Source organism: Apteryx rowi, unplaced genomic scaffold (assembly GCF_003343035.1).
Source record: "Apteryx rowi isolate R43461 unplaced genomic scaffold, aptRow1 scaffold_1180, whole genome shotgun sequence".
Taxonomy (NCBI): domain Eukaryota; kingdom Metazoa; phylum Chordata; class Aves; order Apterygiformes; family Apterygidae; genus Apteryx; species Apteryx rowi.
In genome coordinates, this window is record NW_020447398.1 from 11,233 (window position 1) to 35,814 (window position 24,582).

Below are 24,582 nucleotides of genomic sequence, written 5' to 3' on the forward strand. Positions count from 1 at the left end.
GGGCGGGCGCAGAGCGTTGCGTCACGCGCTATCTGCCGGAAGCCTGCGTAAATAGCGTCATCAGCGGGCGCGAGCGCCGTGCGGGAGGCGGGAATTGGCAGTGGAGGGAGGCTGTTGCCGTCGCTCCGGTAAGTGCGCGGGGCCCCCGGGGCCCTTCACCTTCACCTCCGCCCTGCCCTGCCCTGCCGGTGCCGCAGCCCCGCCGCATGGCCCGGTGGGCGGCGAGCCGGGCCCGGGCCCCCCGCGCGTCGCCTCAGCCGCAGGCCCGGGCCGCACCTCCCTCCCCGAGGCCTGACGGCGGCGCGGCCCTTCTCTCGCAGGCCGCTGACAGCCATGAACCAGTTCAGCTTCGGGTCGGGCGCGGCGGGAGGCGGCTTCACCTTCGGCACGCCGAAGACGGCCGCTGCCACCACGGCCACGACCGGCTTCTCCTTCTTCACCTCTGCCGCCTCGGGAGGCTTCAGCTTCGGGACGGCGGCGCAGACGCCCGCCAGCAGCCAGCCGGCCGGGCTCTTCTCCTTCAGCACGCCGGCCACCACCGCGCAGCCTGCCTGCTTCAGCTTCGGCACGCAGCCCGCCGCCACGGCGGCTCCGGCCGGCGCCGTGTTCTCGCTGGGGTGAGTCCCGCGGCCCAGCGCTCACCGCCTCAGGGTGGGGGCGCCAGCGCTGCCGAGCGGTCTGCCGCTTTGGAAGCATTTTAGAAAGCAATTCAGAACAGAGTGAGCCCACTGCTGTTGTGGTGTGAATCCACGCTGCAGTGTAGCACGCTCAAAAAAGCATTTAATGAGGCCTATTCTTTCCCCCTATTCACTTTTCTATGGGATATTAAGAACAATCAATTCTGTAATTTATTCCATTGCTGAAAGTTGTATGTTTATGCTACTTCTTTTGAGACATGAGTCTATGCTGTTTGAATGGAGAAAAAAATTTTTGAGGTCTTGTATAATATGTCTTTCCTGTGGTGATTGAAACTTGGAATGTTCAGAATCTTTCTTTACCCAAGCAGGACCATTTAGTCCTTTCAAGAGGTTATACACTCTGGAATGGGAATTTGTAGAATCATTTGTCATCTCGGATATTTCCCCTTCTGAAGTAGAAAAATGTGATGAAACAGCCCAGGGAAATCCTGCTTGCTCTGATTTTGCCCAAACAGTGCTCTTTAGGTAATGTTAATAGAGGTAGAATGAAGGTTACCAAGAACCAACATCTTACCAATAGCAATGGAAAAGAGATGTTGTGTAGGAGTGAACTGTGGTTTTACTTTCTGTCATCTGCCTTGTGGCTGGGAAAGGGAAGAGACTAGAAAATGGTAAGTAATTGAGGTTATTGGCTTTTTTTTTCCAGTTTTATCTTTTGCTTTACAGAATAGTGCCATTTCTAATAAGGGTCTCTAGGGCAGTTTATTAATGGAAAATCATACAAAAGAATGGTTTCACTTTTTCAAAAAATACACTGTTTCTTTCTTAGCTTATGTTCTTTCCTTTTTTCTTCCAATTATGGAGCAGCTGCTGCTCAGGAAGGCCTTTTGTCATCATTGTAGTGTTTTTGTTTGAATTGAAAATAACTTTTCCACATGAAAGCAGTGGAAAGGGAGTTGGATGGAGACTAGCAGTGGGAAGGTAGTTGGAAAAAAGTCTTGTGTTTGAAGCAGAGGAGGTGACAAGGATGTTTAAGATCTGAGAGAAGAAACTGTTTCACATTACCATAAATGTTTTGGAATACCTTGATGGGAGGGTGTAATTAAGGAGGAGTCAGTAAAAGTGGACTTAGAATTCTTATCATATAGACTTTAATACAATCTGTGTCAAAACTGAGCTGCAGTTAGCTTGAAATGTGGACCTGAAGTGCACATCTCTTTGAAATTAAGATGTTTTCTGCTGTCAGCAAATACTCTGTAAGAAAGGTCATTCTTAGTAGTTCACTGGATATGTCTCAAACAGATTACCTTACTCTTTTTTTTTTTTTCCTAGGGGAAATGCACCCAAATTAAACTTGGGAGGCAGTAGCACAACTCAAGCTACAGGTATCACGGGAGGCTTTGGGTTTGGTGGCTCCGTACCTGCTAGTGTGCCCTCAAGTCAAGCAGCAGCCCCATCTGGCTTTGTTTTTGGCTCTGCTGGTACCACCACCACCACCACCACTCAGTCTGGGACAACTGGAGGGTTTAACTTTTCCAGTGGTAGTGTGACTCAGGCAGCAACACCCAGCTTCAATATCAGCACTGTAAGCAATGCAACCCCTCAAGCAGCGCCCACGGGGTTGACCTTTGGAACAGTGCCTGCTGCTGCTGCCACCACTGCTGCCACCCTAGGAGCAACAACACAGCCAGCAACTGCCTTCAGCCTTGGGGGACAGTCCTCAGGTGAGTGCCTGGGCTGGAAATGGGGGCTGTAATCGGGAAGCCTGCCAACCTGGAGGGCACCTGGGGGGGGTGTATGAAGTTCTGAAGCCTCCTTCAGCTTTTGTTGGTGTGAAGTGAAACCTGTGGTTGTTTCCTTTATTTTTTCCCTATTTATCCAGCATCTCTAGTTATGAATAATACTTCCAATTTAGCTGTTGGCACACCATTTTCATGAGAAATAGCTGTCTCTAAACTCATGAGTTTGAACATACATTGAGCTCTACCTAGCAATTGTTTGCTTTTTTTCGAGGTTGTTAAGATAATACAGACACAAGTGCACCCATTAGGACCCCAACAGATATGCCTGTATCCATTTGTTTCTTAATGATGCAGCAATTGGCAGAGTTTTTATGTATGTCTAAATGGATTAGTGAGTTTGCCACCTGTCTAGGTCAGTCTGGTGAAGCAAAGCATCTGTTTGTGAGAGAGTTTCTCAGAAGAGCGTCTAGGTTTAGCTGTTTCTTGTGATACTTGAGCTTAATGCTGAAATGAAGTAGCCTGTTGTCTTGCCTCCTTAAATTCTGAATGGTTAGTCTTTATTTTGTGACTGTGTGTGAATTTGAAACTGGAGGTGATAAAAAGATAAGTACAGTGTAAGGTGGCATAGAAGGAAAGTAACTGCAGAGATAACAGTGGATCACTCGTGTTTGAATGTGCCTTGCATGATTTTGAATGACTTTGCTGTCAGTACTTTTTGGGCTGTTGGGGGTGGGGCTTGAGCATTATGGATAGGGATTCCTAAGCTGAGAGGTGTTTGAGAAGTATTACTTAGGAGTTTGGAGACTGAGGCTGAAATAATTCTGTCACTGAACAGAAGTGTCAGCTACATTTGAAGTGCTTGGATAAAGTTTTTGTTGGATTTGGGGGGTGTAGAGGCAGGGCTGGGAGTGGTGAGGAAGGGGAGTGCCCTGCCCAGGATGCTGAACTGCTGCTGAACCCAGGCAACAAACCTGTCTGTTTCTGCAGAGTCCAGCGAAAACTCAGGCTGCAACTTTCAATTTGTGTTGGTGATAGTGCAGGCCTCAGGAAGAATCATTGGTCTGCAGTGAGGGCTGAAGTTGGAATTGTTCTTAATCTGTGAATCTGTGTTAGAATTGGTCTTTAAAGTTGTTCATATAACAAAGGAACTTGTTAGCTCTAGTTAATTTCCTTGATAGTGCAGAGTATTTGTTAGATTGAAATTAATGTTTTCCTAATAAATATTCTTATCTCTACTAACTTGAATAATGCAATGATCAGTTTCTCCATAGCAATGGGTTCATCTTTTCTTGTTTTTTTACTTATGCTGCTACTTGTTCCAGGTCTAAACTTTGGATCATTGACTTCAACAGCAGCCACTAGTGCACCCACAGGAACATTGACCACTAGTACGAGCCAGGCACCCACTCTGTCATTTGGAGCCAAACTTGGAGGTAGGAGATGATTTAGGAAATGATTCAAAGCATAGAGAACCTCCTGTCCTTCTCAGTTTAGTTCTCTCTACTGGAGTCTGGAAATGGGCTGGATGTATTTGTTAATGTGAATTTACAGTGGCATTGGTAATCTGTGAAAGTTCAGTGAACTGTCTTATTAAATATACTAGATCTTGTACTGTCCTGTGTGCAGAATTGTGTTCTGTAGTTCTTTGCAGGGCATTATGGAACAGAAGCAAAAGCAAATGCAAAGGGTACATAGGAAAAGAGACAGAATGGAGGAGGAGTACAGGAAAAAGTTCAGAATTCTCTTGCACCCATTAAAAAAACATGGCATAAACTGACAGACTCATTGCATTCTCAGCTTGGCTCTTCTGAAATGTGTTAGAGCTTGACAAGGATCTGCTTGTATGAGACTTACATGTTCTGTTTCTAGTAACATCCACAGCTTCTGCAACTGCTACTACCACCACAACTTCCCTTCTTGGTTCAACTGGGCCTACACTGTTTGCATCTATAGCAAGTTCCTCAGCACCAACGTCATCTACCACCACAGGCCTCTCACGTAAGTCACAATATACAGAAATTATATATTGGAAGAATAATTGATGAGGATATTTGGTGGTATCTGTCAGTAATGAAGCTTCAGATGCTCTTGTGACATAGGACAATTAAAATAGTCAGCTGTCCTTGATGTTTGTCACCTTCCCTCTTGTTTCATGGCAAACTTTTTTTGGTGGTGAATTATGGAGAGCTTTGTCCAAAACAAAGCATATTTAATTTCAGAGTGAGCAGGCAGAGAGTGGCGATTGTAGCTGCATGTGAATTTCTTTTTGAGGGGTAATATCACCACAACTGAGCTTTCTAGTGATATATTAGCTATTTGTCAGACAGTGCTATGAGTCTGGCTGCATCTGCCTTTAAGAAACTTTGACTCTTATGTTAGGTGTTCACACTCAGCCTTTAAGAAAGAAGTGGCCTGTGGAAGTGGAGATGCAATGTGATAAAGCCAAATATTCACACAGCTGTATACTTGCAATTTCCTCTGGCAATAATGGGCATGTTTCCCCTTGCAGACTTATTTTCATGACAGGAAATATTTTGTCTTTCTATGACTTTAGGTAGTAGGCAAGGCTTGAATGGAGTCCTAATAGCTTTTGTTTCCAACCTGTAATGAGATGTTTCCATCTTTTCCAACCTGATGAGATGAAACACTTTGGTTTCCCTTGATTATGGAGGTTAGCTATAGCAAAATTACGAAAAATCAATGTTTACCAGAGCTGTTACATAATTATTTCATACCATAATACTGTCTTACGCCCAGCTCTGAAAAGTTAGGTGTTTAAGACTGCTCTTAAGCCTTTGGGCATTCTCAGTGTATCAAGATGTCTGAACCATTATGCTTAGATGATATAAGTAAGCTGCTTCATGGCCATAAAGAAGTGACAGCATGCTTTCTGTAGTATGTGAAATTGTATTATTTTAACAAGTAGATGCATGCAGGCCACCCTTAACACTCTTGATCATATCTGAGAAGCTTATCCTTCAAAGGTGGTGTTTCCTACCTGCCAGCATCCAGTATCCTCTGCTTATTTTAGCAGTAGATAGCAGTTAAATGTTGGATACTTCAATATAAGCGAAGAGAAATGGTGGTAGCTTGGCACCTGAGTTGACAATTTTCTGAAAGGATCACAGAGCACTCTGGCTATTTTATAGTTTCAGTCTGCTTTTCTTCATGTAGTGCTGGGATGTTCCCTCACCTAAATGGTGATCATTGCTAGTACGAATATCAAGGGGAGATGGGTGGACAGGCAGGGAAGAGCATAATTTTTCAAAGGGAACCCTTATGGAATGGGGCACTCACTCTTCCTGTTTTCTCTTCACAGTTGGTGCCACTTCCACTGGTACAGCCACTCTTGGAACTCTTGGATTTGGATTAAAAGTTCCTGGGACAACAGCTGCAGCAACAAGCACTGTGACTAGTAAGAACTAAATGCTGTAAATAAACACTGGCATCAGTGCTCTGTAGTAGTAAAGGGCCATGCTGATGTAGCAGCACAGCAATTCTAATTTCTAATTCCCTCCAGTAACTGAAAATAGCACAATATTTGTTTGGTTTTGATCTTCCTTTTCCATCCCCCAAATTCGGTTAAAACTTTTGAGAGTTTATGTCCATAGTAAAGAGACCTTGGGTGAGGACCTTTAGGGCTTTGTTCTGGTTTGAAGTAAAGTAAAATAGATTATTTACTGCTCTAGCTCTCCTGTGTAGTCATGGAATTGATTTAAGAGGCTAGGGAGAGATGCCTTTATGATGGAAGGGAGAGGCCGAAGACTTGTGGGAGGGTTAGGGAGAGCTGTCTTTCCTTTGTTTCCTTTGTTTCCTCTGTTTCCATTCGTTTCTTCCCTATTGTAAGTCTCAGTGTAGGATTTCTCTAAAAATGCAGAGAGAAGTGCTGTATTTAAATGGCAACTCTCATGTGAAAACTGACAGTGAACTTTGCTGTTACATAATGTTGGGATTCAGGACTGAGCATCCTTTTCTGGCTGCAGTTACCTCTGTTTTCAGTGTTGTAACATGGATGCTGCTCAGCTGTCAGGAACTTAAAGCTCGTTTCTGGAGTGACTATGAAGAATTTGAGATCAATGGATAGAAGTGCTGTATGACTGGCTGACAGTACTGACTGCTCTTTAGCTTTGCAAAAAAATTTAGAAATTATTCTGCAAAATGCACTGTAGCAACAATTGTGCAGGGCAGGAACTGGGTGTGCTGGTAGTTATTAGGTCTAGTGTTAAAATAACTGGAGATTGAGAGGGGTGTGGGTTATGCTAATGTTGTATTTCTTTGAATATTGCCCAGGAAAAGTGCAGGCTGTCAATCCCACATTCTGCTAGAACTATTTACAGGTATTTATAGTCCATTGCTTTTAATGGTGTCAAGATGTGCATCATTCCCTGCTTATCTCAAATGGGGTTCCCTTTTTGTCAGAAGGGACACATTTGACATCCAACAGCATTGGGGTTAAAATTGTAAGTTGGATCTGTTCTTGATCTGTTAGATGTGTCCTCTTCAGATGTTTAACATGAATGTTTTCTTTCAGGCTCTTCCTCTGCTCCTAGTGTAAGCTTTGCTTTGAATCTTAAGCCGTTAACTACCACTGGTACCATTGGAGCTGTGACTTCTACGGCTACTATAACCACAGCAACAACCAGGTGAGTGGTTTTTCGTAACTTTTTGATTTGGGTAATAGCAATATTAATGTTAGTGTCTGGAGGAAGGGGAAATGGGTGCTGTTAGTCATGTTTATACCTTGATTTCTGATCTTGTGCTCTGTACTGTCTCATGCTTCTCAGCGCACCTCCAGTGATGACTTATGCCCAGCTTGAGAGCTTGATAAACAAGTGGAGTCTAGAACTTGAAGATCAAGAGAAACACTTCCTTCATCAAGCTACGCAAGTTAATGCTTGGGATCGAACACTGATAGAGAATGGAGAAAAGGTAAGGTGACATCTGGTATAACCTGATTTTGTTTACTTAAATTTTTAAAAGATATTAAGTGTTATAGATGCAGCAAGCCATCTGGTGGGTCTCTCTCTTTTTTAAAGATAGGGTGTCAGTTATATATGGATGCTTTGAAAACCTGACTGTATGTCTGTCTTGATTTTTAGGCATCAAAGCTTGAAAATGTTTTGAGTTATGTGAACAAGTTATCTTAGAGTTGAGCTTTCAAAGCCAAAGATTTATTAAATATTTTCTGGTCTACAAACATGTCTGTTCCCTGTTTCTAATATATATTTGCATAGTGCTTGTTTCCTCAGTTCCTCCACTATTTTACCAGATCTCTGAACTTTCCTACTATCACTAAATGTGTTTTGTTTCTAGATTACTTCGTTGCACAGAGAAGTAGAGAAAGTGAAGCTTGATCAGAAGAGGTAAACTATGGACAATTGAGATGGTTTTATTTTCATCTTTTTGTGGTTTTGTATAGAAGTCCTAGAATGTATACCACATGTAAACCTGATCTAAACTGTGTTCAGTGGGTAATGTTTTTCTTTTCAGACTGGATCAGGAACTAGACTTTATTCTGTCACAACAGAAAGAGCTGGAAGACTTGTTGACCCCTCTGGAGGAGTCTGTGAAGGAACAGAGTGGGACTATCTACTTGCAGCATGCAGATGAAGAAAGGGAGAGAACGTAAGATAAATCTGCTTTGAACATGTGATAAGTAGACTAGTGTGGTGATGCTCAATCAGAAGTAGAGTTGTGGTGCATGACAATATTGAACTATCAATAGCCTCTTTCAAATATGTAATCCTGCTTTATGCTTTACAATTTACATTTTACACATTAGAAATTAGGGGAATTGCAACTGGAAGCCCCTTTAATCAGCATGAAAAGCTCTTTGGATGTGGGTCTAACTAGCTGTTTTATAAGGTTACTAATTTTGGCATAATTTCTTTAAAGTGATTAATGACAAGTGATGAGAGCAGAAAGCACTCTGTGGAACTCAAGCATCCTTGTAAGCATGTTACAAGTACTGAATTTTAGCAGGGTGAAGTGTTTGGTTCAAGAGGCATGAATCTTGAAGAATCTTGTCCAACTGGTTACTTTAATTCTGGTGTTAACCTTCTAGAAAGCCCTCATTAATATTGCACATCTGTCTCCATAGATTATCATGAGAGCAAAGACATTAGGTGTTACCTAATCTGTGTAATAGAATGCCAGTCATGGTGCAGTTCCCATGTATCTGCTATGTCTTGGTTGAAAGGCATGGGTGCTAATTCTGATTACCTGCAGATACTGCAACTGGGAGCAGGTCTTCTGAGGTTCACTATAAATATTCTGCCCTTGGTTCCCATGCATTTTGCAGATATAAACTGGCCGAAAACATAGATGCTCAGTTAAAGCGTATGGCACAAGATCTCAAGGACATCATTGAGCACCTGAATACATCAGGAGGCCCAGCAGACACTAGTGACCCGGTAAGTCCAAGCTTTGTTTGCATCTGGGTAAAGAGACACAAAAGATCTTAAGTTCTAACTCTTCACCTCCTCCATTTGTGGATACTCTGCTGCTTGTGGTTTCAACCTTGGAAGAGTACTTTTTGTCCTTAAGCCAGTTCTCTTCTGGTAAGTCATTCTAGCACAACTCAAGCCAGCCTGGCTCTCACAAGATTACTTTGGAATTTGTTAAGAATTTTCAGAATATCTCATTGTAGTATGACCTCCAGTTATTTTTTCTTGTCTTCTTGCCTAGATAGCAACTTGTTTCGGAGGCAGTTCAGAGTTTTGATCTTGCCACCTTCTCTGCCACTTGCATCTTTCTTGTGGCAAATCTAAGTTCTGTACAAAATGCAGTAGCTGTTGCTGCTCTTCTTTTACTTTCTTACTAGTACATTTGTGTCCTGGAAGAGATCTGAATTATGAGCTCTTTATTATGTATATTAAATTGATCTTAATACTCCTTATGGTTTTTTACTGATAAGTTTTTCTTTTTTCCCCTAGTAAAAATTTCTGAGTATTGCAGACTTTTTTCCCCATTCAGTTTTATTCTTGCGATCTTGAGACTAATGTTGTGATGCATCTGAGGTCTGAATTTGAGTAAGACCAAGCCACAGGGATATACTCCAAACAAATCTGTTGTCTTGCTGGAAAAGAAGCAATGTAACATAGCTGCTGTGCCGACTTTGGGAAAATAACTGTTGGTGAAGCTGTACATATGAGAAATTTGACAGCTTCATGTTTCAAGGTGCAGGGACAGGCTGTCTTATGCTGCTCTTGGTTTTTATGTACTGTAACAAATACCTTGCACCTTCTGTTTCTCTTCAGCTTCAGCAGATCTGTAAAATTTTGAATGCACATATGGATTCATTGCAGTGGATTGACCAGAACTCAGGTGAGAGTCTTCATGCAGCCTTTTAGGAATAAAAATGAAGCATGTTGTGTGTGCCTGTGTGTGTGGAAGTGTTTCTTGAACATAAATGAATTCCTGAAGATCACTGAGGAATCTCTTCCCCCTTGCCTCTGACTACGCTTGTTGCTTCCTTTCTTGAAATCTCCTTCTGATCTGTATAAAAGGGTGCCACTGAGAAGTGATTCCTGGTACACTGCTAATGTTTCACCAAAAACACTGCTTGAAATGCATCAGTGCAAAGCAGGGGACTTAAACCTTGTTTCTTCTATCAAAATACAGTTAAATGTGTGATCTTCTGAAATGTTCGTGTTTCCCTTTGGAATATGAAAGTTAGATTCTGGGTGTGGGGGGTGTTAATGTTATCGGCCTCCTACTGCAAACTGCAGGAAAGCCAAGCTCAGGTAAGATTCTGAACACCATTCATTTGTCTGCAAGGGCAGTAATTATTGAATAATGGAGTGAAAGTGCCACAGCAGTAATAACTTGAAAAAGTAATGCAGACCAGAAGCTGCACTTCATAGTGGAAAACTGGTAGTGTAGTTACTGTTGTTTCTTATCCTGGATTCACTAGTATACCAGGGTGCTTCCAGAGTTCAACACTTTAAAAAACAAACAAAAAACCCCCAACCCCTCCACTTTTCTCATAGGAACTCTCCTGTTGTCAGGCATTCAAAAATTTTGTTTTTCTATTTAACTGATGTTAGTAGCCACAAGGAGGCACTGTTGACTAAAGTGGTGCAGCTTTCACCGGCACTGAATTGCAGCCATCTGGTTGCAGTACTGTCAAAGTGCTCACATCAGCGTAATTAATCTTGGATGAAAGCAGGCACACTTCCATTGATTTTTAAATAATATTGGCTTATGTCAGGATTGAATTTGGTGTTTTCTAGAAGATCTGTGCCAACTTCTGTATGCTAAGCATGCATTTCATCGTGAAATTGATAGTTGTTGGTATGTCTCCTGTAGTATCAGAGTTCTGACTTACAGAATGAATTTGAAAATAGCAACTTTTACAGGTTAACTTTTTTCTCTCCAAAACTTATTGGAAAGGAGAGCAGTTCTTTTGTCAGTCATTTTGTGCTAGAAGTAATTCTTTTGTCAGTTAATTGTTATTCATTATCTTTACTGGGAACTGTACATCTTCTAAAGGAATGGTTCAGCTTCAGTGTGGTAGAGAAAGCCCTTTAAACAAGAAAGAAGCAATAAACCTCAATGCATAGCTTTTTAAAATGATGATTAATGTGACTCATTGTGTCTATGGGGTTCTTGGCAAGGAGAAGAATTCCTGTTATTATATGCACTTAAATGCTACATCGCAAAAGAACATGCAGTTCTGAAGTAACTAAAATAGCCCTTGCCATTATTAATTTGGAGTAGGCCTGGGAAGGATACATTTCTAACACTTCTTGATTTAAAAATGTAAGATATCTGCACTGTACATAATGTTACAAATTTTGTTTCCTATGAGACACCTCCAGGGCTGTTTCACAAAAGCAAGTGAGCTTTTTCTAAGCATACATTTTTATTTGGCTATTAACATGTCTGACTTAGTTATATGCAACTTTAGCACTTTAATCAAATTGATGTTAATTTATTTGTTCAGCTTCTCTTATGCCAAACCAATTAAATGGGCTTGCTGAACAGATGCATGATGCTGCTTCCTTTATAAGGTGGCCACAGTGAAGGGAGGATTTGTTTGAAGCCTTGTTCTCAAGTTTTGCCTCAACCAGTTACTTTCTTAGTTGTACCAGAGTTCTGAATTGAACAAGACTAGATATGTGAGATAGTGAAGCAGAGTTATTTTATGTCAATCACTTTTGTGTGGTGAATCTTTGAAAACTGACAAACTGAAAGGTGGATATGTTTCTTCATATGTTACTGGAAGGTTCTAGGTTTGGCACACTGTGGAATAACTTAACCTGGAATATCTTCAAGCTGCAGACTGACATAATGCAGTAGGCCTGTTGAATAACATCTGATAAGGTTCCATGAAATTAAGTACTCTAGTTTATGCCAAAAATTCTTTGTGTATTGCAATGGCTACAGTATTTAGTTATTAACTTAATTGCCTGTGTATTGCCAAATCAGTGATCTGCAGGTAACAGATGATCTGTAATGTGACTGCAAGTGATCTGCAGCTCTTTGATTGCACTTCTATGTATTTTTGGTTGAAAGCTTGTTATAATTTACATATTTTCTTGCAGAATATCATGACTTCTAACAGATTGTGGTTAACCTCTAACTTGTAAAATTCAAAACTATTTAGCATGAGGTGGGTAGGAAAAACTTCAATACAGCAATTACTTTTTCTGCAGTTGAAGGCCAGCTACTGTTACTATTCAGGAAGGGTTTGCTCTGTTATCTAATGCTGTGTGCTGAAACTACAACAACCTGAAACTGGCTTGGTAAAGAGTGTTATGGCATGTTCCACAGCTCTTCTGGATCTGCCTGCTAGTCCCTGAATGCCACATAATACTTCTTGGAACAATCTTCTTTTTCTTGGAGCTCTAGCAGTGTTTTTTGTTGGGTTTTCCTCTTTCCTTGTGCAGTGTCAAACCTGAGCAAATGTCAGTACTGAAAATGCCTTTTTTCTCCTCCTGCAGGCTAAACTGTGCAAGGTTGTATTTTAGGCTGATTGGTCACTTTTTTCTTTCCTCCCCCAGCCCTGTTGCAGAGAAAGGTAGAAGAGGTGACAAAGGTTTGTGAGAGCCGCCGCAAGGAGCAAGAGCGCAGTTTTAGAATCACATTTGATTGAAAGACTCAATGGTGTTAGAATATTAACCTGAAGTCCCATCTACATAGAAAACTGAGGTTGGTGGGGACCTGGATTTTAAATTGTGATCTGGCTTTGTATTTGTTTTTTTATTTCAATAAAGCTTGCTTTGTTTTTTATTCCAAAGTTAGTCTTTGCAGTGTCATACAGGAATTCAGTGAGTCCAGTCTGAGAGACTGCATAAAGTTTGTGCTGAAAGTATGTGCTTTTGTTCTCTAATCTTTAAGTGCATGCAAACTGAGTAGATATGAAAATGCTGCCTTTAAGGGATTTAAGCCCTATGTGACTTCACAGCTGAGCTCTCCAGTGCTGTTATGTTTAAACATAACTTAAATATTTTCAATCAGAACCTCATAAGCTTTTGTTCAGGTTTTTATGAGAAGGCTTGATGAACAGGTGTCCTCCCAAAGAGCTGCAGAAGTCTGACAAATGCAGATGCCCAGTATCACAAGCTGGCATATACATGTTTAAATTGGGTACGCTCCCAATTCTGAAAGTGAGGTTTGTTTCCTGTGGTTTTGACAAATTGTTTTTGTGCTTGTACCTTCAAGTGTTTCTGAAGCACCTGGATGTAAGCAGAATTTGTGATTAAATACTAGATGTGCAAGAAGAAAAATGGTACTTCTGTTGTGATGGGTTGTAGAGCTTGTTCAGTCATAAGGGTACAGGAAAGAATGTATTAAACAGTCTGTTGTGAAGACTTTAGAGATATAGTAATGTCATTGTTTTTGATTAAAATGTTATTTTAATGCAGCTTCCAGTATATTTTTACTAATATGGGAAAATGAATAACCACTTTCTTAGCAGAAGTGCACTAATACTTGATTCTGACTTGCTCCATGTATAGGCTTCTGATTCTGCTGAATGCTGTGAATGGATACAAATAATGTCTTTTATTCTTCATTTACCCCTTGCCCCCATTTGTCTTATGTATTGTCCCCTGGAAAAAGGGAAGTGGCCCAATTATTGTAATACTTCACTGATTTTAATGGAGTGATCTTTCTTGCAAGTTCTTTAACTCTTCTCTTTTCTTCCTCGATGTGAGCATGCTGTCCCCTTAGAGGAAAGGAGGAATGTCTTCATACATGTTCATCTGTCGCTCATATGCTCTGTGGAGGAGATGGCTGCCAGGGGAGGTGGAGGGCTGAGGAGGAAAGGGGTGGGGGAAACTATGTTAGAGGGCTCCATGCTCGCTCCCACCTAGGACCGGAGCTATTCCATTACTTCAGTGACTGTCAGTAGTAACTTACCTTTACCTGCGGCTTGCAGTGGGCTCGAATAGGAGCCGGTCAAAGCGGCCGGGCTCCGGGCTGTTCCCGCCCCGCCGCCGCGCGGGCTGTTCCCGGGGACGGGGTGCGCCTCCCCCCGGGCGGGCCCCGCGGCCTTCCGCACTACGAGTCCCGGCAGCCCCCGCGGCGCCACCTACCCCCGCCGGGCGGAGCGCCGCTCGCGGGCGCTGCTGGGAGTTGGAGGCCCGGGCGGGCGGCGGCCGAGGGCCTCGGAGCGGCCGCGGCCATGCGGAGGTGAGCGGGCCCCTTTGTCTGTGGGGCCGGGCTGGGCGCGGGTGCGGGGCCGCAGGGGTGCCGAGGGGCGTGTTGGGGGCGCGAGTGCTGCGGGGCACCGCGGGGTACGTATGTGGGGTGTATGTGTGTAGGGCACGCGGGTGCCTTGGGGCTGCAGGATGGCCGTGGGGCGGGTGCGTGGGGGACGCGGGGGCTGTGGGGGGGCTGTGGGGCGGGTGCGCGGGGGACGCGGGTGCCCTGGGGCGGTGGGGTGGCCGTGGGGCGGGTGCGTGGGGGACGCGGGGGCTGTGGGGGGGCTGTGGGGCGGGTGCGCGGGGGACGCGGGTGCCCTGGGGCGGTGGGGTGGCCGTGGGGCGGGTGCGTGGGGGACGCTCGGTCCCCTGCGAGCTCCGCGGGACGGCAGGGCCAGCCGTCCCAAACCCTCTTGCTTCCGCTCTCGAGGGCCAGGGCTGATGCTCTGACAGCTGATGCTGTTTCAAAACCCAACTAGGATAAAGCTACTGTATTTTATTAGCATGAAACTCTTATTATGGCCTGAGTAATCACTAAATGCCTAATGGGGCATGCAGTTTCTGCAGGTTTCCTGATGTATTTGAAAGCTGTGTTTTGTGGGGCAGAGCTGAGAAATAAGACCCTTTAGGTGTGCTGTGGTCAGTCCTTCCAGGCAGTTCGTTCCTCAAAGGCAGATTTCATCTGTTGTCGGTACAGGAGTTCAGGCTCGCTGCTGAGAGCGCAGATGGCTGAGGGCTTCTGCAGTACTGTCTGCTCGGGCTGTGCTCTGTGCCATCCCCATCCTCTGCGTTTGTGTAGCTCCTTGCCCAAAGCTGTCAGAAAACAATAAGGAAGAGGCCTAAAAAGCAAAGCCTCTTACTTAATAGAAGGCTCAGATGAGATCAGTGTATTAGACAAGCATTTCTCTATCTATAGATGTAGCCCATGCTTTCACTGAAAAAAGTTTCTGGTTCTGAAGGTGGCAAAGAAAACTCTTACCTGAAACTAGGCTGCTTGCCTGCTTCTTGCCTGATGCCTGTTCCCCTTTCTAGTTTTGAGACAGCTTGAAATAGCTACCCAGGAGAGGTGTGGGTTTCCCCTCATTCCAACAAAAGGTTAATCTGAGATCTTGCTAACAGCGTGATTCTGCATCGCTGAAAGTTTTGGCAGAAACGCACGGTGCCTCCAGAAGTGTGGGAGGATGGTCTTCGAGAGAGGAAGCAGCAGGTCCCTCCAGCCCCATGGTGAGACACGAAAATGCTCCTGCCAGGGTTTGTTTTGTACTGGATTACAAGCAGGAGGCGGTGTCTGTGCGTGAAACTAGGTATCCCTAGGAAGGGCAAACTGAACTTAATATATGTGCATATGCTGCTAAAATTCCCAGTTTCTTTTTTTCTCTCGCATAGTTTTGTTGGTTTTTTTTTTGAGTTACTTGAAACTAGGCAATATTTGTTTAGATAATAAAAACTAACCTTCCAGGAATAAAAATGACAAGATTGTATGCATAATTAAAAAAAAATAGGGGAAAAAAAATCAAAAACCCTCTCTGAGGTATTTCTAATGTTCTCAAAGTAGTCCCAAATCTATTTGCTTTTCTGGTTAACAGTGGGAGTTTTCTTGGTCAAGCTAGTTTTGGTTCCTTCTGCGCTTTAAGTCCCCCTAAAAAGTGTTAAGGAGGTAGAGAGACTCTAATGGTAATGGATTGTAAGTGGTTTTTCCTGTTGCCTTACTGACTATCTGTCGCGAAAGGAGTGATGGACTTCACTCKTAAGAGGGAAGCAGCACTACATTTATTGCAGTAAGACAGCGACTTAACAAAGTTCAATTGTAAATAAGAACGATTTAATGAGGTTCGATTGGCAAGGTTCACTCAGTTATTTACTGCATGAAGGACAGGGTCAGATGCGTGTGCAATGGAGACCCTCCCGTTGAGTCATGAGGTTCAGACTGGACCCCTTGCTTTCTAAACTCCTTCGGAGAGGAGCCTAGGTGCAGCTGGATCCAGTCCTAGTCTCAGACTTGGTCAATGGTTTATGTCTAAGGGATTATGCGTGCAATTAGTCAGAGATATAACTCAGCAAAGTTTCGTGAAGTACGCAAAAGTTCAGCATGCTATCAATCACTTACCGAGGATCTGTCGCGGGTAAGGAATCTGCAACCACGAGGAGTAACCCTGAGAGGTGTCCCTGATCAAGGGGAGGTTCTGCAGTGCAGCCCGCTGCCATGTAGGAGAGCTCAAGGGGCTCTGGGCTGCCCCCTATTTATGGGGGGGAGATGATTGACTCATAGTCATATTTGCATACTAGACGGGCCTTAGTTGGTGCATGCTCAACTAGCCCCTACATACGCACTGTTTACAGGGAGGTCAGGTTGAGGGGGAGAGAGCACATCAGTGGGGGGGAAAGGAGAACACCATCACACCATCTCCGTGTTGCCTTTGTGTTCCCCAGAGTCAACACCAGCCTGTCCAGCGATGACCTCCTCCTGGAAGACTTGGAGACAGAAGGAGAGAGGCAGCTGAAGAGCCTCCTTCACCACCAGCTCGATACCAGTGTCTCCATTGAACAGTAAGTCCTGATCTGGCCAGCAGAGCCTAGGGGGCTGGGGCTGGGGCCTCCTAACCAGGAAGGTGTGTTTCATGCAGTGAGTCATGTAAGCCAAAACAGCTGCACAAATCCTGCTTCCTTTGTAGTATCTTTTGCCTGGACGTTTCCAACAGGAGATAAGCACTCCTGATCTTCTGGGACAAATGCCAGCAGCAATTTATTTTGACCTAGTAGGCCACTTGCCTCAGAGAAAAGCAGGTTTAGGCAGGGGCTCAGGAGTGGGTCCAGGGAGTGTGGCTGCGTTGTGTTTCAGAAACAGTGTCTGCTTGGATGGGGCAGGACAAAGGGTGGCTGGGTGGGAGAGGCCAGCTCCTTCCCAATCCCCACTGCTTCTCAGCACAAAGGAGTTTCTGCTGTTCTGTTGCTTTGGGTTACAGGTGCAAATCGAAGCGGAGATGCTTTGCCCCTGCAGCTTTTTACAAGCCTTTTGGGGAAGAGGCCGCGGGGGCTTTGACCTTGTCACAGTTCCAGGCCCTGCAGGAGAGCGACAAAGAAACTGCTTCTCTCAGGGAACTGGGGCTCTCGGACTCAGAGATCCTGCTCTGGAAGAACCGGGCTTCAACACAGAAGGTGAGAGGCATTCTACTCTGTGACCTGTATGTGTACAAGTCTCTTCAACCTCATAGCCTGCAACACCTTTGTAGAAATTTCAAGCTCTGTGTAATCTCTTGAGTAAAGAGTAGCCACTCCATGGGATCTCTCGCCTTTAGACCAGCAGGGTCAGACATTTCTTCTGGCCTGTTTTGTTTGGTTAAAGGGTCTGTGCCAAAAGCTCTGATGGACAGGAAAGGTGGTCCTTGGGAGCACAGCAGGACCTGGTTGTATTCCTGCCTCTGTTACAGAGTACCTTGATGACCATGAGCAAATCATTTCACCTCTTTATATCCCTGAAAGAAGGTATTAAAAGCTGGAGGAGGGGAAGGAGGAAACACTTCAAAGCACCAAAACCTCCTTTCTGTGTTCTGACACTTCACTGGATCACTGGCAGGCTTGAGTTAGCTGTTTGTTAGGAGGGTTTTGCATGTGCTCCTCAGAGGCTTGCAGATTCTTCAGGGAACAATAAAAGTAGCAGTGCAGAGCTGTTTGACCAAGTATGTTACTGCAGTGACATACTCCTCTTGGGGTGCAGTTTGCAGCAGAGCAGTGCCATAGCAGACAGGGGAAGCAGCTTCCCCCTTTCCCTTCCTTTACCCATTTCTTTCGCACTTCAGAGATAAGGGGCTGTTGGGGTCAGTCTGTGTCAAGTGCTCTGGAATGTCTTTCTCTTAATTTGGTAAAGCAGAAGGTACAAAACAGGACTTGAGCTGACCCTCGGCTTCCTTCCAACTCTGCCTCCTCTTGCTGAGCAGTAGTTTTGTGTGGAAGGAAGCAGTAAGTCAGTGGTAATCATGGGTTTGCCTCTCTTCAACTGAAGTCAGTACTTCAGTATTTAAATGCAAGCCCAGACCTGGTGTAGCCTGTATTCAGGTTGGGTTAAGGAGGGGAGTGGTGTTCCTTTAAAGTGAAAATTAATGCCAACAGCACAATCTGTTAAAGTTGGTACAAAATCAGTCCAGGGATATTTAGAAATAAAAATTAGAATGACAAACACTATTCTGATAGAAAGAGTCGGTGACATTAGGGTATATTTTCTGCAGCTCATGAAAGGAGCATAATATTTAGAGAGAAAGCTCAAGTCTAGCAGAGATGTGCAACTTTGTAGGTGGAGGGTCCCAAGTGAAAAATTCCATCAAAGAGGAATCAGCTGAGACAAAGAGGACTCCAGATTGCCTGTGGAGCTCTCAGCAAGGTATCAGTGCAGGCCTTTCTTATTTTCAGCTGCTGAATTGCAGCTCTTTTGAAAACAAGGTGCTACAAATGATTTTCTAGAATTGCTTTTCCACATAAACAGCCCTTTTTGCTCCAGGGAAGCTGTGAAATGGTGAATAGAAGCAGGGCAGATGTAGGCCAATGCAATCAGGAGGGAAGGGAGAGATACCCTTGGGAAAATCTCTGTTAGACTGTGATCTGTGGCCAGAGAGCGCCTGATTTTTTGCCTGAGGCAGACGGATCTGCCATAGTAATTCTGAAAAGACTGAATCTGAGAAAAGAAAATCCACCTACAGCCCCAGACAACAATGTGTTCTCTGGATTCTGAAAAAGATTGATGGGGAAAAACTGAAATGCCCTTCAGATGCTTCCTGGCTGCACCCACTCCAGAAGTGGAGGATGTGGTTTGACTGCTAGCCAGACCCCTGAAGGGAGGCATGTGCTGCATCTGAGCAGAGTTGTACCTGTCTTCCAGGGCTCTGGGCTGGGAGCGGCCCCTGAGGCCACGCAGGACCGACTCCATGCCATCCAGGAGAAGATGGAAGAGCGTCAGCGCATACTCTCCCTACCCCAGAGGTTTGCTGGCAGCAAGCAGCTGAGCCGGCGAGAGATGGAGATTGAAAATGCACTCTTTCAGGGAACAGACCGTCATTCCTTCCTCCGGGCACTCTACCACGAAGGTATGTGAGCCTGAGGCTGTTCCTGCCTTTGCTCCAGTAGGGAGAGCTGAGGTGTGTGGGAGTCCAACACATTTCTGTCTGGCCTTCTGCCCCTGTAGACATCATCCTGTTTTAGCGCTGCGTGGGAGGAGATATTTTTCCTTGCTTGTGTGAGCAGATAAACCCTTCAGAACCTGCTCCCCCCCCCCTTAATCTAGCCATCTCCATGGTTGGAGAGCTGTGCTGTGAATCTTGTTGATGTGCTGCGAGTACTGCAGAGCCCAGTGCAGTGCCTGGAATAACAGCCGATGTTCTGGTGTTGTAGAGCCTGGAGGTCCTCGCTGAGGACAGAGCTGCACTGAGTGAAACAAGGGGGCTGTGAAGGACTAGAGATTGTCCCTTCTGTGACTTAGCAGTAGTCTAGCAAAAGTGGGAGGGATGCAAAGGCACAGAGCAAATAGGAGTGACTTGTTAAAGACCCCCCAGTAAATCAGTAGCAGAGGTGGAAATAGAGCCTAATTGCTGATTCCCAGATGAGTGCACTGTCTATGGGATGACACCATCTCTCACCCCAGCAGTGCTCTCCCCTAATCTGTGGTTTAATGTGACTTTTTGGATGGAGAGTCTGGTATTGCCTAGAGATGTTAAACTGCTCCTTCTGCTTTAGCTGGAGAACATGCAGAGGTGAAGCTTCTGCCCCAGACTGGTTTTGTGCATAAGACAGGGTTAAATAGATGACAAGGTGAGGAAGAACACTGCTCTGGTTAGGGTTGATGTTGTTCCAGCTTTAACATACAGCTGACTCCAACGTCCTCTGGTCCCTGCTCCCCCTTCTGGTGTTACATCAGTGTTGCTGCAGTTAGGAAAACCAAGAGGCAGCAAAGTTGAGGCTGGTAGGCTGGGAGAGGCCCCTTTCATTTCTGTCCTCTCTTCCATTAAATACAGTAAAGGACACATCATTGGTACATCCCTGATATGGGCCTTCTTTAAATCCATTAGTTTAACCTGATGATGTCCCTGGAAGCAAAATACCAAGTTAAATCAGCATGGTACATTCTGGTCATGCAGGAGGAGGAGGAAGGAATTACTAGACTGTGCTGAAATGTGGTTGCAGATAACCTAATGAGATCCTCTGCAGAAAAATGAGCTCTGTACAAAGCACTGGCAGAGCTGCTCCTCTCTGCAGGTCTGTCCTGAGTTGGTGTACTGATACTTGCTGGCTGTTGCAGCTGTTCTTCCTATGTTAAGTAATCCACAGGTCCTAGATGGCAGGTGCATGGAGGTTTGCCTAGAACAGGGCTTTTCTTGTTTTGGGGTCCTGTCTGTTTCTTCCTGAAGTCTTCATTTTCCAGGTTGTTGGTGGTAATAACTTTATCATGTTGCTCTGTGGTGGGTTAGATGACACTCAGAAGAGGACGGCAAATGAAAAGGACCCCATGGTTCACCTGGAGACTGTTTATCAAGAGCTGCTGAGCAAACAGTTGCCTGAGGAACTCCAGCCTACAAAGAATGATCCATGCTTGCCCCTTTCTGTGGCCCCAAAGGGGCCTGCGTTCGAGAAGACATCACTTCCAGACCAGGGAGAGCAGGCAGAGCAGGAAACAAGTCCCAGCCTTCCTGCAACTAAGCCCCACCAGTCCCCGCCAAGGCCTGTGACTATAAAAGAGCCTGTGGAGTTTGTCCCGCAAGAGGAGATCTGTAAGAACCGGCTCTCAGAGGATGAACTCCGGAGTATCCCCAGGTTTGCCTCCTACCATCCTGGGGAGCCCAGCAAGGTATGTTAAGATGTTAACTAGGAAGATGAATACATCCTGGTTACATATCCTAAAGCCCCTTCAGCAGGCAAAGATTCCTTTTCGCTATTGAATGACTGTTGCCTGGAGGGTGCCTGCTTGATCCTGTCTGCCAAAGGCAGCAGCCTCTGCTGTGGGAGAGAAGGGGCCCTTTGACCACAGCAGGAAGTCACCCTGCCTGGCAAATAGCTGCACTTCAGACCCTAGTCCTTCCTGGCTCTGGGGAATCTCTAGACAAAATGTCCTCTGCCCATGTGGGCCTGAATGAGACCAGCCATGACTTTGTTCAAACTGTGTTTAACTAGTACCTGGAGCTTGTAATGTTTTATAAATAACTGGAGCCATCAGCAACTTGCACAGAGACAGCATGATGATGCCTTGAATCCAGTGCTGACTGTCTCTACACACCCACCTCTGTCTTCCAAACTCCACTGTCAGTGTTGAGGGGAAGGATGGACTTTGGGGTGTCAGAGGGGCTGAACTAATTCATCAGTGTGAGGTGCACAGGCTGGGACTGAGTTGAAAGGCAATCCGTGTGCATGGCTCCCTCTCTCTTGGGAATAGGTGCTGTATTTGAAGAACTTGGGCCCTCGAGTGACGATGAAGGACCTAGTGTCCTTGTTTGCTCGGTTCCAGAAGGAAAACAGCCCACCAGTCCAGTTTCGCCTGTTGAGTGGCCGGATGAGGGGTCAGGCTTTCATTACCTTCCCTGGTGAGTTGCTCCTTCGTGCCTCACAGTTCTTTTCTGACTCATGGAGGTGCCACCTCTGCTCCACAGGGTACTGGGCTGGTGCAAGGCCAATGGTCCATGGAGCAGGAGGTGAATTCAGTCCTTTGCCTTTGTATCATGCCAACAATCTTTCCCCTGAACTGAGAGGTCCATCAAGACACAGGGAATGCAGTCTGTTACAGGCTGTATTCACTGTCACTCTGGCTGAGCAATCGCAGCCCTGCACTTGATCGTGGTGCTGATCAAGGGTCTGTGAGCCAGGAATGTCTGTGCCAACATCACGTGTCAATGCCAGAACTTGCTGGGTTTGTGTTGAAGCTGGTGACCTGTAACCTGAGCCCATTTTACTCTCTTGTTGCAGATATTCAGGCAGCACAGAACGCAATGCAGCTGGTGAATGGGTACAATCTGCAGGGGAAGCCACTGGTTATCGAATTTGGGAAAAGAAAGGGGTATTCGTCAGAGGCTGACTCTGCCACCCCCTCCTCCTGTACTGGAGAGAATGCCCCTGCCAAGTAAGGGATGGATAACGTGGGGACCTTGTGGATTTGCACGGGCCGTGGGAACTCCTTGGTCAGAACTGGGACAGTAAAGGACTGTTGGAAGTTAACATGCAGATCTATGAATCTCAAAGTGGGGAAGGGAGAAAGCAGGGGACTAGGCTCTTTGAGTGATATGGGAGAAAGAGCTCCTTCCTAGCCTGAGCCAGTGGGGAAGCTCAGAGTGATGGGGTGAATATGGCCTCTCCCAGTGTAGAGTGTGGCTTGACTCTGGTTTGAGGGCACCTGAGGATCTTTAAGTGTTGTGTGAGGATCTGGGCTGTGTGTGTGCCCTTCTGTGTACAGTTCTAGCATTGTCTTTACACTGTTAGCATATACTGGCTATTTCCTCCTGGTCTACACTTCTGTGTCTGCCTTCTCAGCCCTTTGTGGGAAGGAGGGAGAGAGGAAACCATATGAATAAATGCACTTATATGGTATTTTCTTAGTATGTATTTATTTGCCTTTGTCCAGTGCAAGTCCTTCTTCTAGAGCTAAGTGTGCTGCAATTTTATGATGCAGGATTGTGTCAGCAGAGTTCAGTTCCTGGCCTCTGTGTTGGGAGCTGGAGTTCCTTACTGGTGCAGTGACTGGTGAGGCTGCTGTCCTGTCCCTGACAGCAGCAGATACAGTGCTTTGAGAGAAGGGAGAAATGCTGCCCCTTTTCTTGACTTCTCAATATTGATCTCTAAAAGCCCTGTAGCTTGGAGGATGGTAGTGCTCATAAGGAACCATTACAGCAGATGCCATGGTTGATCTGATGACCTGTTTTAGCTCACTTTGTGAACAAGGCAAGCTAATATCTTATGTTTCCCATGTTTTTCTACCATTCCTGGGAGGGCAGCATTCAAGCTCTTGTTGATGCTGATTGAGGGAACCAAGTCTTTCCCAACAGAATTGAGTTGCAGATTTTCTCTGCAATCTTAAATATAGCCATGCAGAGAAGAGATGAACGTTCCCAAGAACAGCCGTTTTTCTCCCTGACGCCATCTCCCCTTCCAGTCTGCTTGACTCCTTCTGTAATTGTCCTTCTTGTAAATGCACAAATTACAAAAAATCTTACAAAAAGCACAGATGTAGGTCTGGATGCTGGCCAAGGCTGCACAGTGCAAAGACTTGATCTACTGGGGAGGAAAGCATTCAGTTTTGGAGCAAACTGAAAAATCAAAACGGAAGAAAGGCTTTGGCTCTGCCCAGCCCTGACAGGAACTGAGCAAGCCAACTGTGCCCTGGTGCTGGCACACTTTGCCCTTTCAAAGTTTGGAGGCCCGAGAGCCATGTGGCACGCAAAATGCCTGGAGATGGTTGGGACAGCAGCTGCAGCTGGGGGCTGCAGAGCGGCTGTGTCCAGAGGAGCCGGAGTCACTGCGGAGCCATTGCGCGTCTCCGTGGGGAGGGTTCTGTGACACACAGAGCTTTCCACCATGGCCTTGCAGGAGGGCACGGCTGTGCCCCAGGTAGGTCCCAAGGGACTCCTTCAGTTTCTTCCCCCGGAACGTCGCCCTGCTCCCTCCGGAGAGCAAAGCACTGGCATCTGGGCAACTGGTTTTTAGTGAGCTCGCAGCTTGCGGAGAGGCCGTGGCCTTGTGGCTGTGCCTCCTGGCTCCGGCTGGAGCTCGGCCAGGCCCTTGTTGCCCGGTACCTGTGGGGGGGCCCCTCTGTGGCAGCCCTGCTCGCTGTGCGCCCCCGGCTGGGACCCCTTTGCCGGGGGGACGCGGGAGTGAGGGCGGCCTGGGCTGCGGGGCTGCGGCAGAGAGGTGGCGGTGGGGCAGCCCCGGGACAAGCCCAGGAGCGAGCCCAGGCATGGGGGGATGAGCCCAGGGCCAAGCCCGGGGAGCTGCAGTTCGGGGGCCCCTCGCAAACAAGGTGGGAAGTTGGGGATTGCCCATGAGGGTCAAGGGTGAATTTGGAGAAGGGGGGAAGGATGGTGCGATGGATCCCCCCGCCTCGGGGGCACGGGGCGGGCGGGAGGGGAGCGGTGGAGGGTGAGGAGGGCCGGGAGGCCGCGGGGAGCCTCAGGGCGCCTCCGCGAGAGACGGGGAGGGCCGCAAACAGGGGCACCTTTTGGGGAGGGCGCTGCAGGGCGCCGCCATGTTGTACGGCGCCGGGCGCCGCCATGTCGCGCCGCGGGGAGGGGCGTTAGCGCTTGAAGCCGCTCCGCGTGAGGCCGGGCGGCCGCGTGGGAGCCGCCATCGTGCCGTACGGCGGCGCCGCCGCGAGGGGGCTGCCATCTTGTGGCGGGCGGCGGGCAGCGGGGGGCGCAGCTATGTCCCGCCGGCCGGGCACCGAGCAGGGCTCCGTAAGTGTGGGCCGGGCCACCGCATCGCGCCCCGCCGCCGCCGCGCCGCCCTGACCGCCGCTGTCTCTGTCCCTGCAGATGAGCCCCCGCTACCTGCAGAGCAACAGCACCAGCCACACGCGGCCCTTCAGCGCCG

General features: G+C 46.5%; 3 protein-coding genes across 4 annotated transcripts in view; all 3 read left to right on the forward strand.

Moving 5' to 3' along the window:
• The first annotated feature begins 72 nt into the window (after positions 1 to 72).
• NUP62CL (nucleoporin 62 C-terminal like) lies at positions 73 to 12,623 on the forward strand. 2 transcript variants are annotated; one of them, XM_026084038.1, is made up of 13 exons: positions 73 to 128; positions 321 to 617; positions 1,971 to 2,362; positions 3,703 to 3,813; positions 4,250 to 4,378; positions 5,700 to 5,795; positions 6,912 to 7,023; positions 7,165 to 7,309; positions 7,694 to 7,743; positions 7,871 to 8,005; positions 8,682 to 8,793; positions 9,640 to 9,706; positions 12,388 to 12,623. In XM_026084038.1, the coding sequence occupies exons 2-13, from the start codon at positions 334 to 336 to the stop codon at positions 12,477 to 12,479; spliced, it is 1,725 nt and encodes a 574-aa protein (XP_025939823.1). In that variant the 5' UTR covers positions 73 to 128; positions 321 to 333; the 3' UTR covers positions 12,480 to 12,623. The 2 variants fall into 2 exon arrangements, with proteins under 2 accessions (XP_025939823.1, XP_025939831.1); XM_026084046.1 differs by lacking the exon at positions 9,640 to 9,706 and having other exon boundaries at positions 12,388 to 12,497.
• A 1,331-nt stretch (positions 12,624 to 13,954) lies between these two features.
• On the forward strand, positions 13,955 to 22,587 carry RBM41 (RNA binding motif protein 41). The gene is made up of 7 exons (XM_026083988.1): positions 13,955 to 14,020; positions 16,462 to 16,578; positions 16,995 to 17,187; positions 18,902 to 19,106; positions 20,484 to 20,860; positions 21,443 to 21,590; positions 21,970 to 22,587. Exons 1-7 carry the CDS (start codon positions 14,013 to 14,015, stop codon positions 22,125 to 22,127), a joined length of 1,206 nt encoding a protein of 401 aa, XP_025939773.1. The 5' UTR covers positions 13,955 to 14,012; the 3' UTR covers positions 22,128 to 22,587.
• A 98-nt stretch (positions 22,588 to 22,685) lies between these two features.
• MORC4 (MORC family CW-type zinc finger 4) overlaps positions 22,686 to 24,582 on the forward strand; it is an 18,856-nt gene continuing 16,959 nt past the window's right edge. Inside the window, exon 1 of the mRNA XM_026083974.1 lies at positions 22,686 to 23,604. Within this exon, the coding sequence (XP_025939759.1) occupies positions 23,439 to 23,604 (166 nt within the window). The 5' untranslated portion in view covers positions 22,686 to 23,438. The remainder of the gene's footprint in view (positions 23,605 to 24,582) is intronic.

Bases quoted from the DNA above. Each gene is read 5' to 3' on its own strand.
- NUP62CL (XM_026084038.1), top strand. From the start codon at position 334: ATGAACCAGTTCAGCTTCGGGTCGGGCGCGGCGGGAGGCGGCTTCACC. The intron at 618-1,970 runs GTGAGTCCCGCG...TTTTTTTCCTAG, and splicing joins GGCGCCGTGTTCTCGCTGGG to GGGAAATGCACCCAAATTAA. The intron at 7,744-7,870 runs GTAAACTATGGA...TTTTCTTTTCAG, and splicing joins GTGAAGCTTGATCAGAAGAG to ACTGGATCAGGAACTAGACT.
- RBM41 (XM_026083988.1), top strand. The intron at 16,579-16,994 runs GTAAGTCCTGAT...TTTGGGTTACAG, and splicing joins ACCAGTGTCTCCATTGAACA to GTGCAAATCGAAGCGGAGAT. The intron at 19,107-20,483 runs GTATGTGAGCCT...GTGGTGGGTTAG, and splicing joins CCGGGCACTCTACCACGAAG to ATGACACTCAGAAGAGGACG.